Source organism: Grampus griseus, assembly GCF_964374135.1.
Source record: "Grampus griseus genome assembly, chromosome: 18".
NCBI classification, from domain to species: Eukaryota; Metazoa; Chordata; class Mammalia; order Artiodactyla; family Delphinidae; genus Grampus; species Grampus griseus.
In genome coordinates, this window is record NC_139012.1 from 28,540,932 (window position 1) to 28,558,834 (window position 17,903).

The window sequence follows — 17,903 nt, forward strand, 5'->3', positions numbered from 1 at the left end:
TCACTGAATTCTCTATTTGGTAAGGGTCTGCCTGTGTTTTGCGTATTTATGATAAGGAAGTATGCTAGTATGAAGCTCCTGGGCAAAGATATAGAGTAACTCAGCTTATTTGGGTGGGCTCCATTCCTGCATTCCAAAACCAGAATTTTATGTTTTGCTGATTCAGGTGCAAATAGAAATGAAATATTATTTTTTGGTATTGTAATTAATGGAGAGATTCATCCTAGTTCTCTGCAGTTATTTTGGGAAATGCGTGTGCTTTTAGACTTGCTTGCTGAACATTTGTTTTTCCAAAAGGATACAGTTTATACTTAGATATTGAGTTGCTTGTAGTTTCATGTTATTTAGTAGCAATCACTAACACACTGTCCCACCGGTCCTTCTGTAATACTGGTATCCCTTGTTGCAATTACACTTGTGCATTATTTTGATCAAAGTATATAGTGCACTGTTCCACAGAGATATATACAGTATTGATGAAATATGGCATTTCAGCCAAAATATATGAAAACTTTCAGACAAAAAGAAACACATAACCATAGATTTGTTCTGTGAAGGGTGAACATTTAAAAAGTGTATAGCATGCTAAATGCTAATAAATACTGGGAATAAGCATTAAACCTAAGTGGAAACGGTACAGCCAGTTCTATATTATAAAGCAAGGGATATCTGTAGTTGGACACCATAGACCTCAAATGCAGAAGTTTTAGGTCTATCTGTATTTTTCTGTGACACTAATGACTGTGATGTATGTCTGAAGGTAGAGTGTTGCCTACCTCGCATGGATTGTATTGAATTGATTATAACCACATTATAGTTTGTTCATTGTGGTGCATGTTTATTATCAGACTGTATCTAATACTAGTTCATTTTGAAATTAGGTGGGCTCTCAGGTCCTTGATTATGGAAGATTTATAAATGTAAGCACAAAATGTAATGCGTATTATTAGTTGGATTGTTTAGTTTCTGCTAATTTGTAACTCTTTATTAAAAAGCACAGTCTCCCTTTGAGTTTAAATTACCTTTATTGTGTGGAGAACTCTCATTCTGACTTCAACAGAGGAGTAAAGTCATTTTGTGAGGTGTTTATTTATATTGTAATGTAATTGCTGTTTCTTCCTCTTGCACAGATTGCCACACTGAAGGTCAAAATATTTTATTCACTGATGGAGAATATATTAATCAGATAGCTGCTTCCAGAGATGTAAGTATTCTGAGTCATGAGAAGCTGGTATAAATGGAATCTTTTTCTCGTAAATTATTTGATTTTTATTAGATGGAAAGTAGAGCCTTAGAAGATCAATTCATGTAACAAAATACCGTGGATGTTTTATTTCTCTTAGGATGGCTTTGTTGTCAGAATATTTGCCACAAGCACTGAGCCTGTGCTACAACAAGAATTACAACTTAAGCTGGCCAGAAAATGCTTGCATGCCTGTGGTATCTCACTATTTGATCTGGAAAAGGACTTGCATATTATAAGTAAGATGGTCAAAAAAACCTTTCTCCTACATTTTAATTATCAGATTCTTTATTCTTTAGAAAACTAACATTGTGTTTTCAACATTGTAGCTTATATTAGGTAGCTGTTTTGCTGTCTGTTACTATGAAGCACACTTAACGAATTAATATGTACAAATAACTAGGAGTAACTTGAAGCCTTTGATTTTTATTTGAACAGGCTTTCAGGATAGTCATAGAATGGTCCCGTGGATTGTGAAAATGGTAATTGGCCTAACGTTTGATTTAAGAATCTTTCATTTGGATACAGAAATGCAGACGTCCACAGAATATTTCTTGGACTTAGTATACTTACTCTTGCAGTGTCATAGTAGTAGTTAGGATTACTAGTTTCCATGAGGGTCTCAATTTTGGTTTGCCGTACTGTTCCTGGTTTAATAATTCCATTTATTAACTTGTGGGATTCCTTGCAAGACCCAACTTTTTTGACTGTTATTAAATTTATTAAACTTCATTAGTGATTTACTTTGCATTTGTGTAGTATTTTTGTTTTTCCATAGAAAAATATTGTATTGAACTCATAGTTTTTGGGTTTCACAATCCCATAAGCTCATTAGTAGTTTGTATAATTGGACAAACTCATAAAATGTGCTATATATGATTATTTACTCATAGTTTCACAATTTGAAAATGTGCATAAGGGTTTTTGTGTGTATGTGCACACATATGTATTCAAATTCATGGATTAGCTACATGAAATGTTCTCCTATAGAAAAAAGCTTGGAAGAGGGAATCTGAAATACCTTAATTCAGATATCTGAATGGCATTGTTCAAGCCCAGACGCTTCATGTCAGGACTTACTTCACCAAGCTTTATATATTTGCTCATTTGTAAGCCAAGCAGTATAGTTGTGAGGATCAAATAGGAAAAGGCTCATGCATTCTATAATGCCTGATAGCTAATAGATGCCCAATGAAAATTAGTTCATTCATTAATTCAAGAAATATGGCTGACATTGATTTAAACAATTTTTTTAACATTAAAAAAATAATTTGGCACTAATTTGAAACAAATTAAGGAGCTTATGATAACTTTATCTTTCCTTGGAGTAGTGTGGCTACTGTTAATATTTTTTTAAATTGAGGCATATGACATACCCTGTCATCCTTGTTTTTGAGTGATACTAATTGAATTGACTTTTTCATCACTCAAACTAACACAAGTTGTGCTTGAAATTATTTTTATTTATTTATTTTTTGCTTGAAATTATTCATATTAAAAATGTAACAGTATTTATTAAGTCTTGTTGTATTATCAGGTACTGGATTTGATGAGGAGTCAGCAATTCTTGGTGCAGGACGAGAGTTTGCACTAATGAAAACAGCAAATGGAAAGGTAAATTATTCTTTTAGGATTAAAAATTACATTATCTGCTTTAAGAGATAGTTGGTATAATCAGTTGATTAGCTTACATAGTTCACATGTTTAAACATAATCGTATTTTAAAGTTTGATTAAAATTTTTTTATATAGTAAAATTTTATGTTGAAATAATATAAAAGAAAATTGTAACATTTGAGTATAAAACTTCATAAACTTTATAAAATTTAACCTTTTTACAGATATTTACTTTAATTATGGAGCTCTTTGTGTAATTTCTTGAGCTGGGGTGAATTCACACTTGGGTTTATTTTGAATAGGTCATCCCTTGCCAATTTTTGTAAATGTGCAGACACATACAGACTACGAGGTGGGGAAGTAGGAGCACGTACAATTAAGCTATAGATTGTAGACGTCTATTTATAGAGGTGGAAGATTTTTTTCTTATCTGGTGGGTGTGAGGATAAAGTAAGGTAATTAAAAGAATGCTGAAAATTAAAATTATGAGGCATATACAGTATATTTGTATGTAAGCCTTTTTTCACTGGGAAAAATGAATTGACAGTTTTATGAATTTCCTTCTGTTGTATGTTTGGAGTATATTTATGGCATGTATTTATTCATACCTATTCAGGATACTTATGAAAGATGATAAATATCCTGAGTAGATATGAAAAAACTATTGTGAACGGTATATTTTTGGAAAAATATGCCTATTTCTCTCCTGTTCAGCTCTCAGAAGTTGAATAGTAGTAAAGAAAGAGTTTGAGTTCTTGTTATTTTTATTTTCAATAAAGTATGGAGGTTTTTTTCTCTCATGTGAAACCTGGTGCACTACTTCAAAAGGCACTATAATTCCTTTTTTTTTTTTAATGTGTTAAGATATATTACACTGGCAAATACCAGAGTCTCGGAATCAAACAAGGGGGTCCTTCAGCAGGAAAATGGGTTGAGCTACCAATTACGAAATCCCCAAAGATTGTGCACTTCTCAGTTGGACATGATGGCTCTCATGCCCTGTTAGTTGCAGAAGATGGAAGCATATTCTTTACAGGATCTGCTAGTAAAGGAGAAGATGGAGAGTCAAGTGAGTGGACTATTCAGTAAAAATACTGTGGAATTTATTAACATAAGATATATCAATTTCAACAGCACTAACCTTCCCAAGTTAATAGAAGATTTTATATTGAGGAATATTCAGTTAATGGTTGTGGTGTACTGTTCATTAAAGAACTATGATTGCTGATTTCATACTAGAGTTCATATTCATGAATTTTTATATGCCTTATGCATTACATACATGGCTATTTATCTGTTTTGTCAATTGGTGTTATTTTTAAAAATTTATTCCAATATATTATTTTAGAAAGAATATTTTAGAAGTAATATATTGGAAATTTTGCAAAGAGTATATATTTCACAATGAGGTAAACCTTATGTAAATTGTATAATAGTGTCAGTTATGAAACACTGTTCTTGGTGTTATTTCATTGTGATAAAATTCCTAAGCAATGAAAAATTAAAGGAGTTTTATTGTTTATCTCTTAGCTTTCCTATGCTTCTGTTCAGTTTTCCTCAAAGGGTCATTTTTCTGTTTTTATAACTTCTCTTGTACATTATACATTGTAGTAGTTGGGGTAGCATCTTATGAGGATTAGGTTTGAAGTCAACATCTAGTGTAGAAATCATGTGTAAATAAATGTTATCCTGAAAAAAATCCCTTCAAATAACCATGAAGTGTATTACCATACCTCAGAAACTTCAGCCCAGCCAGTTTTTCCTTCTAGCGTTTGGAGGACATCATTCTTCCTTTGCTTAAGCACCAGATAACTTAGTTGTTGTATATAAGTATATAGATCATGTTATAAGAAAAGTTATAGTGGTATTTTAATCCCAGAATTGTACCCAACACAGCAATATGTTTTTAATCAGAAGGGCATGCAAAAACTGGGATTGACTAAGGGAACAAAAGATTGGCATTTCCCATCTTTTGCTCAATTCAGGGATTTAGTTTTTGAGAGCAGAGGCTGCTTAAACCATCTACATTTAAATTTGTTTGCTCTCCCTCCATATGCATATTTCCTTTCAATCTCTGACTAGGTGTAGCTGCTTAATAAATATGTGTTGAATGAATGAGGAACTGATTTTTCTTTCCAGGATCTATTGGAGGAATACATGTGCAATAGAGTTTGAGAGTAAAGGGATTTAAAAAAATTATATGTATATTTATTATATATATATATAACTTTACATATTTATATTTTATATAAATATAATATATATATGATAATGGAATGGTATTGATAATATAAGTGCTAATCTAGAGATTGGGCTCCCCAGAAGTTTGGTAGAAAATTGGTGTTTCTTATTGGGAATTTCAGTGTACTACAAAGAAGAGGATCTGATAGCAACAGCCTAATAGACATTTAATGAGATGAGGCTTTCAGGTTGACTCATTTAATTGACATGTTGGGAAGCCCAGGCTTTTGTGAAAATAAATAAATAAAGTGTATGATAAGTGAAGATGATATGTTTTTCCTTGGGCTTTATATACAAATCATTATTTTTATTTGTACATAGATGCCTTAAATTATTATTTTTTTTAAGCTAAGAGCAGACGGCAATCAAAACCTTATAAACCTAAAAAGATAATTAAGATGGAAGGGAAGATTGTGGTGTATACAGCCTGCAATAATGGAAGTAGTTCTGTTATTTCTAAAGATGGAGAGCTATACATGTTTGGAAAAGATGCCATTTACTCTGATAGTTCAAGTAAGTTAATCTTAAACACCGTTTCACTTTTATGCACAGAAAGTCCTATACTAGACTTTATGTATTACAAAGATATATCTAGAAAATTAACATTTGTAGCACGCTTTCTCTACATTTTTCACATTTCTTTCTAAGTACAGTGTTTTGTTCTTTCTTCCTGCCTTATTGCTGGGAACAGTGTCACTAGTTTCCTGCAGAGCTAATCATGGGGCTTGACTAGGGCAGCTCTACCTTAGCTGTTACTTTCTCTGGAAAGCTCTCCCTAGGCTCGGTTAGACGCTCATGTGACATGTTCCTGGTGGTACCCTGGGGACATGATTTTCATAACTTAGCGAATTTATAACTGATGGATTATTTATCTCCTCCTATTGTTAAGTAGTTAGAGAAAAGCTATCTCTCTCTTATTTACTATTATATCCCCAGTGCCCAGCACAGTGTCTGGTGCATGGTCGGGTCTCAGGAATTACTTGTTAAGTGACTGAGTGACTGATAACTACAAGTAGTGGATATGAGGGATAGAACTAGCCAAATAAAGGGTTTTATATTTATAAACTGTAATCTCAAAAACTTGTCATATTTGGTTGTTATATTTTCTTTCTAGCATTTAGAAATGAGTATAATGATTGTGGCAACCCACTTGGAAGGATTTTATATGAAGTAAATATGTAAAAGCCTATAAATTTCTCTGTAAAAAGGAATTCAGAATTAACGAAGTTTCTGATTAGAGGCTTAGGTGATGGTCTCATGCGGGGGAAATGACATATATCAAACGTTTATAACTGTCCATTATTAATTTGAACTGTGCTCAGGTGACTTATGAGATGGTTTAATGTGGTAATATCTAGAGTCTCAATTGGCCTCACCTGTCAGAGTGAATCAAAATTTGGAGGTGGGCTCATGTATAGTTTAAAAATAATATTCAGTGTAACTGTTGCTTGCTAAAATCCTCTTGGCTAAGGCTTATGGAAACTTGTGCATTTATTCAGCATATAGTTATTGAGAACTAACAATATGTCAGGGATTGGTGGACCAGACAGACATGATCCCTTTCCCTTTGAGGCTCTGAGAGACAGTTGGACATTACAGAACTTAAGTGTTAGAGATCTGTGGTCTAATGGTTATGGATATAGACTCAGACCCTGGCATGGCCACTTTTTATTTGGCTAACTAGCTTAAGTTACGTAACTTTTCAGAGCTTTTCTTAACTTTTCATTTTTTTTTCCACCCGTAAAAGGGAGCTAATGATAATACCTGCTTCCTATGGTTCTTATAAGGTTATAGGAGATAATACTTATGAAATGCTTAAAACAGAGCCTGGCACATGTAAGGGCTCAAGACATGTCAGCTAATACTGTTAATAATAGTAAATACTATTTCTGTATATACATATCTTTTTCAAGTATGCTAAATACTAACAATGGGAGTTTTTGAGGTATGCTTAACCAAAAGACTTAAGTTAGTATAGGGTGAAAGGGAAGGTCACCTTAAGGAAGTGGTATCTGAACTAATAATATAGTATAGTTTTGCCAAAGTGTGGTATGAGAATTATATTATTTGTGATTTAAATAAAACAAATACTTCAACTTTTTAAAAATGATTATATTTTAGTGTATGTTATAAATACTCAACAATCTTTGATTTTTACTGTTATTACTACTGAATAAGTTAAAATGCTTTAGTCAAATTTAAAATTGACGCAAAAAGTATTAAGATAATATGAGTGGCACTTGGATATGGCAACTATAATGAATGCAATATGTGAATAAGTGAAATTTAGGAACTACCTGTACGTTGGATTGTGGAAGAAAGCATTGTACATTAAAAATGATCGAAAAATACTGCTTTGGAAAATCTCGCAGGTTTCTACAAAAACAATGTTATTTCAGAATACTCTGGTGAGTATTTTACTCTGTTTTGCTGAGGCAGGTCAAAGCAAGTAAAGTACATGATTCAAAGGTTCCTTTGTTCTTGGGTCAGGAAAGTTTGAAATCTAGTGACCCTTCTGAGAATTGTTGAGAGGTGCTGCCACTTAGAGCAAGCGTTCAGGAGAAGCAGGCTTGAGCTAAATGCCAGAGTAAAGATTTGTCCCAAGTCTAGATGATAACATTTTAAGATTTTGAAGCTTCATTAAAAAATTATAAAATTAATTTACTGATACCCTGCCCATCTTTTGGCTACTATTTCCCATTTTGGTGGATTATTTTATCCCAGAAATGAAAAGTTCTGTGTTGAAGTGGTCCTTTTACGTTACTGATGATTTAGTAGGCCCAGAAAGGCTTCTTTTGTTGTTTCTTACCAAGTTTGTATCTTTCCTGTAGGTTTGGTAACAGATTTGAAGGGCCATTTTGTAACTCAGGTAGCTATGGGCAAAGCTCATACTTGTGTTTTAATGAAGAATGGAGAAGTTTGGACATTTGGTGTGAATAATAAAGGACAATGTGGACGAGACACTGGTGCCATGAACCAAGGTGGGAAAGGTAGGTGTTTAATGTGTGGATATTAAATTTTGTGTTGTTTTTTTCAATAGTTTTTCAGAACACCATGGTGAAGAATCTTACTCTTTAAAAAACAAGTGGCTTTTTGATTTCATACTTAAAAATTATGAAAACTACTAAATTTCTTATTTATTTGTCAGTCTGTCACTCACTGGAATAATCAATATACTTTAGACTTCTAATTTCTGAGCAAATGAGCTTGCTTACTTGTATTTTTTTCTTAATTTTATATGAAATGTAATAGCACTTCTTTGATTTAGCATCTTTAGTGGTTGAATTATCTCAGAAAAGGGCATTTTTGAAACTCTTTGTTATTTGGTCCTTTCATACCCCATGTTTTAGTTATAACAATTTTTGGCAGCAGTCTATCTGCAACTATTATCTTCCTGTTTAACAGCATGTACTACCTGTAATTTAATCAGTTCTTGACAGCTAAGAGTGATCTGTAAGAATACTTGACCTTTTATCAAGAGTGAAATTGTAGATGCACCTTATATACTGTATCCTTTGCCCCAACACTCAGGCTGTTGAAGAAGGATGAGAGGGGTTAATCCTTTGCCATGTTTGTTGTGGGTTTTTTGTTTGTTTGTTTGTTTTTTGGTTATAGTTGTGTCTACCTCATTCTTACTCTCAGGTTTTACTTCTAGCTGCTATCAGTGTTGTCCTATACCCTTCACTCCAGTTTCAGGTTTTCTCTTTTTAATTTTGTATGGATGGAGAATAGGAAATAGAGACATATTATTAGAATTAAGCACTAAACTGTGTTTAAAGCATGAATGGGTTTGAGGATTAATATTTGTATAAATTAACAAAAACAAGTTTAGTCTTTTGGGGGACTTCTTGATGGCAGGCTCATCTGGATATCAGGAGCCCTCTATTTTTTTCTTCACCTTATTTATATTTGTGTGTATTTAAAATACTTTAATTTTTAAAAGAGCAAGTCTATTAGAGCATATTGATTTTAAAGAAGAGGGAAGAACAAAATGAAATGAATTACTCCAAAATGGAAATTTTTTTTCTTCTTGCTGAACTCATGAGCCATGGATTTGGATAACACCTACTAGGCATAAAAGAGAGAAGCAGCTTAGTTTTCTATATATAGTATAAATATAGATTAAATTATATTTTATAAGAGTTCTGAACTGAATAAAACTGTTCTTTATTATCCTGAAACTGTGTTTACACCTATGTTCTGGATTCTTAAGGTAAATTTTGTAATAACCAAAATGAAATTGTTAAAAGTTGTTTTTACTTATAAATCACACCCACTCTGTTAGTAAGTAATGCATTAGAAAGCAAACTGGTAGCCGTAAGACACATAATGAATACAGATTGCAGAGTTGCAAAGAAATAAAGGATTTTTTAAAAGATGTTTTTAAAAAGAAAACAGGAAAAGTACAGAAAATAATATTGCAGTGTAAAAAAATTGTGTATCTGCCACTATGTCTTACCATTTTTCAGTAAAAAAATATATAGATAAGATTCAAGTGGCCCACGTTCCCCTTCTTAGACTTATTATTGTACTCCATCTCTCTCCAGAATTAGTCATGATCATGATTTTGATTAATATCCTTTCGGTCATGTTCCTGTATTTGTACTTGTTTTTATATATTTTGTATATTATATGCTCATACTTTACACATAAAAAGATGATTTTTATAAGTGCTAATCTATTTATATTTTTCTGTAAATTTTTTTTTTAATCTCACCATTGTGTTTGAAATATAGTGACACTGGTACATATAAATCTAGATGACTCACGTTAACTGCTGTGTAATAAACCGTGCGACTAACATATCACAGTTTATCCATTCTCCTGCTGATAGATGAGTTATTTCCAGTTTTTCACTATTATAAATAATTTTAAAACCTCCTTTATTCATGTTTCCTGGCAGAAGTGTGTGAGGCTTTTCTCTAGTGTTGTAGATTTCAGCTTTGCTAGATTTTTCTTGAAAGAGGTTGTACCAATGGATATTCTTAGAAGGAAAGTCTGATTTTCCATATCACACTAATAGTATTGACAGACTGATTTTTGTCATTTTGATGGCTATGACATGGTTTTTCATTGTAATTTTTTGTTATATTGAAGTATAACATACATGCAGAAAAGTACACATAGCGTAAGTGCACATCTTGATGAATTGTCACAAAATGAACAACACATTCATGTAATCAGCACCAAGATCAGGAATATTACCAGCATCCCAGGAAGCCCCCACTTATGTGCCTCTCCAGTTACTATCTACCTCTCCACTTAACACTATAAATTAGTTTTGCATACATTTGTACTTTCTGTAAATGGAATAATGTAGTATGAGTTCTTTCGTGTCTAGTTTCTTTTCATCCAGCTTTATGAGATTCATCCGTATTGTTGCCAGCTAATTATATATTGTTCATTCTCATCGTTGTATAGTATTAAATTGTGTGACTATACCACAGTTTTAAAATCTTTTCTAATATTATGGACATTGGGGTAGTTTCTAGTTTGGCTTGTGTTAGTGTTGCTCTGAACATTCTAGTAAATGTTGGTGAAAATATGAGTGCCCTTTTTTTGGGTATTTAACTAGGAGTAGAATTACTGAGTCTCTTGTAATTTGCATTCCCTCAGCTATTAATAGTGAGTTAGATTCTCTTCAAACTTTTCTTGTTTGCTTGCCTTTTTTCCTATTGATTTGTAGGAATTTTTTGTATATTGTATGCCTTGCAAATATCTTTGACCAACCGGTGGCTTATCTTTTACATTTATTTATGGTTTCATTTGTTATATATAATTTAAAAATTTTGACAAGTTCTTCATTGTCTTTCCTTACAAATTTTTGCTTTATGTAGTCAGGTTGGGGCCTTTATTTTCCATGTGAATTAGAATCAGTTTTTTTACTTGTCACTGTGATTGGGATTGCTTTGAATTTAGAGATTAATTTGAGCATGATAGTTATAGTACTGTTGGGATGATTAAATGAGTAATACATATAGAGCCAGTTACAAGTAAATGCTCAATGTGGTTTAGCTATTGTTGTTGTTAAAAATATGACTTATGCCTTCTTAAGGATTTCCTTATTCTAACTCTTGACATAGTTATCCAATACTTGGTCATCTAATTTCTCAACCTGTCCACAGATTAGAATTGGCAAAAATAAAAAAGATTATGTCTCCTATGAGTTCATTTGTACTGAGTCTGTTATAAGTGTAAGTGGTCAGAGAATAAGGTTGACTAAGAATAAGTGATGAAGTGAGTAAGATAGAACCTTGTCTTTGAGGATCTAGGTCTGCTATGAAAGACAAACATAAAAAATAATTACTTGATTCCCACAGATTTGCTCTTTCATTTTATGGACTTGTAGCACTATATGTTCTTCATAATTCTGTCACAGTTGTATGTTTATACCTTGCAGTATGGTTATTTGATTAATGTCAGTTTTTCTTACTAGCTTGCAAGCTTTATAATTGCTCATTATCATAGTCCTCAGTGCCTAGAGCAGAGATCTGCAAACCATAATCTGACGCCTTATCTTCTCTGTGGCCTGTTTCTGTATGGCCCTTCAAGCTAAGAATGTATATTATATTTATAAAGGGTTATTTTTTTTAAAATGTGACATAGACTTATGTGGCCCCCAAAGCCTAAATTATTTACAATCTAGCCCTTTACAAAAAAGTTTGCTGACTCTGACATAAAGGAATGCCTGGGGCATAGTTGGTGTTCAATCAAAAAAAAATAGTTGAGTGAATTATAACACAATTAAATAAGTTGTAATTGAGGTATAAACAGGCTTTGAAGAGATAATCACTTACCCTGGAAAAAACTGTAAGTGCTTTCATAGGAAATGACCTCCAAGTTGAGTTTTTGAAGGCTGAAAAGGAGTTTCTCTGGTAGATGAGATAGGAAGAGGCATCCGATGAATGAGGCAGAGAGATACAGGTGGAGCAGGAATGAGCAAAGGCCCTGAGCATGTGAAAGGACACAGGATGTTTATAAAGCAGAGGGAATTTAGGTTCAGCTGGAATACAGTTTGCATGGAGGAAATGAGGTTGGAGAAAATCGGGAGCCATGTTGTGACTGACTGTATCTTGCTAAGAAGTTTTGTTCTTTTGAAGACCTTTGAAAGTCATGGGAGGTTTGTAAATTGTGAAGTCATAGGATCAAATACATATTTTAAGAAGCTGATTTCCGGGCTTCCCTGGTGGCGCAGTGGTTAAAAATCCAGCTGCCAATGCAGGGGACATGGGTTCAAGTCCTGGTCCGGGAAGCTCCCACATTCCACGGAGCAACTAAGCCTGTGCGCACAACTACTGAGCCTGCGCTCTAGAGCCTGTGCTCTGCAACAAGAGAAGCCACCACAATGAGAAGCCCGCACACTGCCACAAAGAGTAGCCTCTGCTCACCGCAGCTAGAGAAATCCTGCATGCAGCAATGAAGACCCAACGCAGCCAAAAATAAATAATAAATTAAATAAATTTATTTAAAAAAAAAAAGCTAATTTCCAACAATGAGAGGATGTTCTAGAGTGGACGAACTCTTGGCTTTTAGAATGTGGTTAGGAGACTTTCTTTGGTCTGTTGAACAAAAGTATTGGTGGTGAGGATGGAAAGTAGGGACTAAAATCAGAAAAAATTAGACATACGAGTGACAGAAAGTAACAGCTACGAGATACTCCTGCCATCACTGCCTCTTTTTTTTTTTTTTTTTTTTTTTTGGCGGTACGCGGGCCTCCCACTGTTGTGGCCTCTCCCGTTGCGGAGCACAGGCTCCGGATGCGCAGGCTCAGCGGCCAGGGCTCACGGGCCCAGCCACTCCGCGGCATGTGGGATCTTCCCGGACCGGGGCACGAACACGCGTCCCCTGCATCGGCAGGTGGACTCTCAACCACTGCGCCACCAGGGAAGCCCTAGATGTATCTTTTTGCAGAAAGGAAATGGAGAGAGCATTTATTAGTGGTCCCTAAATTAAATTTTATTTTTGTTCCTCTAATATTTTATCATTCCTGTGTATATCCATTGGGATTAGTATGTGTTCTACATTTTTTAAATTGGGAAATAAAATTACCAGTTTTTTAAACATGGGAATAATCTAGATGAAAATTATAAACTGATCTTTCAAATAGGGTTTGGAGTTGAAAATATGGCAACAGCAATGGATGAGGACCTGGAAGAAGAGCTAGATGATAAAGACGAGAAGTCCATGATGTGTCCTCCAGGCATGCATAAGTGGAAGCTGGAGCAGTGCATGGTGTGCACCGTGTGTGGAGACTGTACCGGTTATGGAGCCAGCTGTGTCAGCAGTGGACGTCCGGACAGAGTCCCTGGAGGGTAAGAGAATGATTAAGACTCAGGATAAAATAATAGTAGAAATTACGCAAAACACATTCCTTTTCAAAGTTATTCTAGAGTTCATTCTGTTGTGTTGTTCTTAAAGGCACACTGGCATGTAATTATAATTCTTATAATTCTACTATAATTTACTTCAGTGTTATTTTATTGTGCTTTTCTTTCATTTGATTTCTTTAAACCTTTTACTTTATTTTACTTTATTTATTTTTTAACATCTTTATTGGAGTATAATTGCTTTAAAATCATGTATTAGTTTCTGCTTTATAACAAAGTGAATCAGCTATACATATACATAAATCCCCATATCTCCTCCCTATTGTGTCTCCCTCCCACCCTCCCTATCCCACCTCTCTAGGTGGTCACAAAGCACCGAGCTGATCTCCCTGTCCTATGTGGCTGCTTCCCACTATTTTACGTTTGGTAGTATATATATGTCAGTGCTACTCTCTCACTTCGTCCCAGCTTACCCTTCCCCCTCCCCATATCCTCAAGTCCATTCTCTACATCTGCAGCATTATTCCTGTCCTGCCCCTAGGTTCATCAGAACCATTTTTTTGTTTTTTTTTAGATTCCATATATATGTGTTAGCATATTGTATTTGTTTTTCTCTTTCTGACTTACTTCACTCTGTATGACAGACTCTAGTCCATCCACCTCACTGCAAATAACTCATTTTCAGTTTTTTTTACGAGTGAGTAATATTCCATTGTATATACGTGCCACATCTTCTTTATCCATTCATCTGTCGATGGACATTTAGGTTGCTTCCATGTCCTGGCTTTTGTAAATAGAGCTGCAGTGAACATTGTGGTACATGACTCTTTTGGAATTATGGTTTTCTCAGGGTATAGACCCAGTAGTGGGATTGCTGGGTCATATGGTAGTTCTATTTTTAATTTTTTAAGGAACCTCCATAACTGTTCTCCATAATGGCTGTACCAATTTACATTCCCACCAACAGTGCAAGAGGGTTCCCTTTTCTCCACACCTTCTCCAGCACTTATTGTTTGTAGATTTTTTGATGATGGCCATTCTGACTGGTGTGAGGTGATACCTCATTGTAGTTTTGATTTGCATTTCTCTAATGATTAGTGATGTTGAGCATTCTTTCATGTGTTTGTTGGCAACCTGTATATCTTCTTTGGAAAAATGTCTATTTAGGTCTTCTGCCCATTTTTGGATTGGTTTTTTGACATTGAGCTACATGAGCTGCTTGTAAATTTTGGAGATTAATCCTTTGTCAGCTGCTTCATTTGCAAATACTTTCTCCCATTCTGAGGGTTGTCTTTTCGTCTTGTTTATGGTTTCTTTTGCTGTGCAAAAGCTTTTAGGTTTCATTAGGTCCCATTTGTTTATTTTTACTTCCATTTCTCTAGGAGGTGTGTCAACAAGGATCTTGCTGTGATTTATGTCATAGAGTGTTCTGCCTATGTTTTCCTCTAAGAGTTTTATAGTGTCTGGCCTTACATTTAAGTCTTTAATGCATTTTGAGTTTATTTTTATGTATGGTGTTAGGGAGTGATCTAATCTCATACTATTATATGTAGCACTCCAGTTTTTGCAGCACCACTTATTGAAGAGACTGTCTTTTCTCTATTGTACATTCTTGCCTCCTTTATCAAAACTAACGTGACCATGTGTGTCTGGGTTGATCTCTGTGCTTTCTATCCTGTTCCATTGATCTATATTTCTGTTTTTGTGCCAGTACCATACTGTCTTGATTACTGTAACTTAGAGGTATAGTCGGGAGTAAGAGAGCCTGATTCCTCCAGCTCCGTTTTTCTTTCTCAAGATTACTTTGGCTATTCGAGGTCTTTTGTGTTTCCATACAAATTGTGAACATTTTTGTTCTGGTTCTGTGAAAAATGCCATTGGTAATTTGATAGGGATTGCATTGAATCTGTAGATTGCTTTGGGTAGTAGAGTCATTTTCACAATGTTGATTCTTTCAATCCAGGAACATGGTATATCTCTCCATCTGTTTCTATCGTCTTTAATTTCTTTCAACAGTGTCTTATAGTTTTCTGCATACAGATCTTTTGTCTCCTTAGGTAGGTTTATTCCTAGGTATTTTATTCTTTTTGTTGCAGTGGTAAATGGGAGTGTTTCCTTCATTTCTCTTTCAGATTTTTCATCATTAGTGTATAGGAAAACAAGAGATTTCTGTGCATTAATTTTGTATCCTGCTACTTTATCAAATTCATTGATTAGCTCTAGTAGTTTTCTGGTAGCGTCTTTAGGATTCTCTATGAATAGTGTCATGTCATCTGCAAACAGTGATGGCTTTACTTCTTCTTTTCCATTTTGGATTCTATTTATTTCTTTTTCTTCTCTGATTGCTATGGCTAAAACTTCCAAAACTATGTTGAATAAGAGTGGTGAGATTGGGCAACCTTGTCTTATTCCTGATCTTAGTGGAAATGGTCTCAGTTTTTCACCATTGAGAATGATGTTGGCTGTGGGTTTGTCATATATGGCCTTTATTATGTTGCGTAAGTTCCTTCTATGCCTACTTTCTGGAGGGTTTTTATCATAAACGGGTGTTGAATTTTGTCAAAAGCTTTTTCTGCATCTATTGAAATGATCATATGGTTTTTATCCTTCAATTTGTTATATATGTTGTATCACATTGATTGATTTGCGTATATTGAAGAATCCTTGCATTCCTGGCGTAAACCACACTTGATCATGGTGTATGATGCTTTTAATGTGCTGTTGGATTCTGTTTGCTAGTATTTTGCTGAGGATTTTTGCATCTATGTTCATCAGTGATATTGGGCTGTAGTTTTCTTCCTTTGTGACATCTTTGGTTTTGGTATCAGGGTGATGGTGGCCTTGCAGAATGAGTTTGGGAGTGTTCCTCCCTCTGCTATATTTTGGAAGAGCTTGAGAAGGATAGCTGTTAGCTCTTCTCTAAATGTTTGATAGAATCCGCCTGTGAAGCCATCTGGTCCTGGGCTTTTGTTTGTTGGAAGATTTTTAATCAGAGTCTCAATTTCAGTGCTTGTGATGGTCTGTTTGTGTTTTCTATTTCTTCCTGGTTCAGTCTCAGAATATTGTGTTTTTCTAAGAATTTGTCCATTTCTTCCAAGTTGTCCATTTTATTGACATAAAGGTGCTTGTAGTAATCTCTCATGATCTTTTGTATTTCTGCAGTGTCAGGTGTTACTTCTCCTTTTTCATTTCTAATTCTATTGATTTGAGTCTTCTCCCTTTTTTTGTTGATGAGTCTGGCTAATGATGTATCAATTTTGTTTATCTTCTCAAAGAACCAGCTATTAGTTTTTTTGATCTTTGCTATCGTTTCCTTCATTTCTAATCAGATCTTTAAGATTTCTTTCCTTCTGCTAACTTTGGGGTTTTTTTCTTTCTCTAATTGCTTTAGGTGTAAGGTTAGGTTGTTTATGTGGGATGTTTCTTGTTTCTTGAGGTAGGATTGTATTGCTATAAGCTTCCCTCTTAGAACTGCTTTTGCTGCATCCCATAGGTCTTGGGTCGTTGTGTTTTCATTGTCATTTATTTCTAGGTATTTTTTGATTTCTTCAGTAATCTCTTGGTTATTAAGTAGTGTATTGTTTAGCCTCCATGTGTTTGTATTATTTCAGATTTTTTCCCTGTGATTGATATCTAGTCTCATAACGTTGTGTTCAGAAAAGATAGTTGATACGATTTCAGTTTTCTTAAATTTACCAAGGCTTGATTTGTGACCCACGCTATGATCTATCCTGGAGAATGTTCCATGAGCACTTGAGAAGAAAGTGTATTCTGTTGTTTTTGGATGGAATGTCCTATAAATATATATTAAGTCCATCTTGTTTACTGTATCATTTAAAGGTTGTGTTTCCTTATTTATTTTTATTTTGGATGATCTCTCCATTGGTGAAAGGGGGGTGTTAAAGTCCCCTCCTATGAATGTGTTACTGTCGATTTCCCCTTTTATGGCTGTTAGCATTTGCCTTATGTATTGAGGTGCTCCTGTGTTGGGTGCATAAATATTTACGATTGATCCCTTGATCATTCTGTAGTGTCCTTCTTTGTCTCTTATAGTAGTCTTTATTTTAGAGTCTATTTTGTCTGATATGAGAATTGCTACTCCAGCTTTCTTTTGGTTTACATTTGCATGGAGAGTATCTTTTTCCATCCTCTCACTTTCAGTCTGTATATGTCCCTAGGTCTGAAGTGGGTCTCTTGTAGACAGCATATATACGAGTCTTGTTTTTGTATCCATTCATCCAGTCTATGTCTTTTCGTTGGGGCATTTAATCCATTTACATTTAAGGTTATTGTCAATATGTATGTTCCTATTACGATTTTCTTAATTGTTTTGGGTTTGTTATTGTAGGTCTTTTCCTTCTCTTGTGTTTCCTTCCTAGAGAAGTTCCGTTAGCATTTGTTGTAAAGCTGGTTTGGTGGTGCTGAATTCTCTTAGCTTTTGCTTGTCTGTAAAGGTGTTAATTTCTCTGTTGAATC

The 17,903-nt window shown here is 34.4% G+C and overlaps 1 protein-coding gene across 2 annotated transcripts in view; it reads left to right on the top strand.

Annotated features, from left to right (window-relative positions):
- The window catches only part of MYCBP2 (MYC binding protein 2), a gene marked incomplete at its 5' end in the record, with an annotated part of 273,021 nt that overhangs the window by 64,182 nt on the left and 190,936 nt on the right, over window positions 1–17,903 (top strand). For both annotated transcript variants that reach the window (XM_082675380.1, XM_082675381.1), the window contains 7 exons: window positions 1,131–1,204; window positions 1,344–1,482; window positions 2,781–2,857; window positions 3,724–3,928; window positions 5,449–5,613; window positions 7,932–8,090; window positions 13,208–13,412. In XM_082675380.1, the coding sequence (XP_082531506.1) occupies window positions 1,131–1,204; window positions 1,344–1,482; window positions 2,781–2,857; window positions 3,724–3,928; window positions 5,449–5,613; window positions 7,932–8,090; window positions 13,208–13,412 (1,024 nt within the window). The remainder of the gene's footprint in view (window positions 1–1,130; window positions 1,205–1,343; window positions 1,483–2,780; window positions 2,858–3,723; window positions 3,929–5,448; window positions 5,614–7,931; window positions 8,091–13,207; window positions 13,413–17,903) is intronic.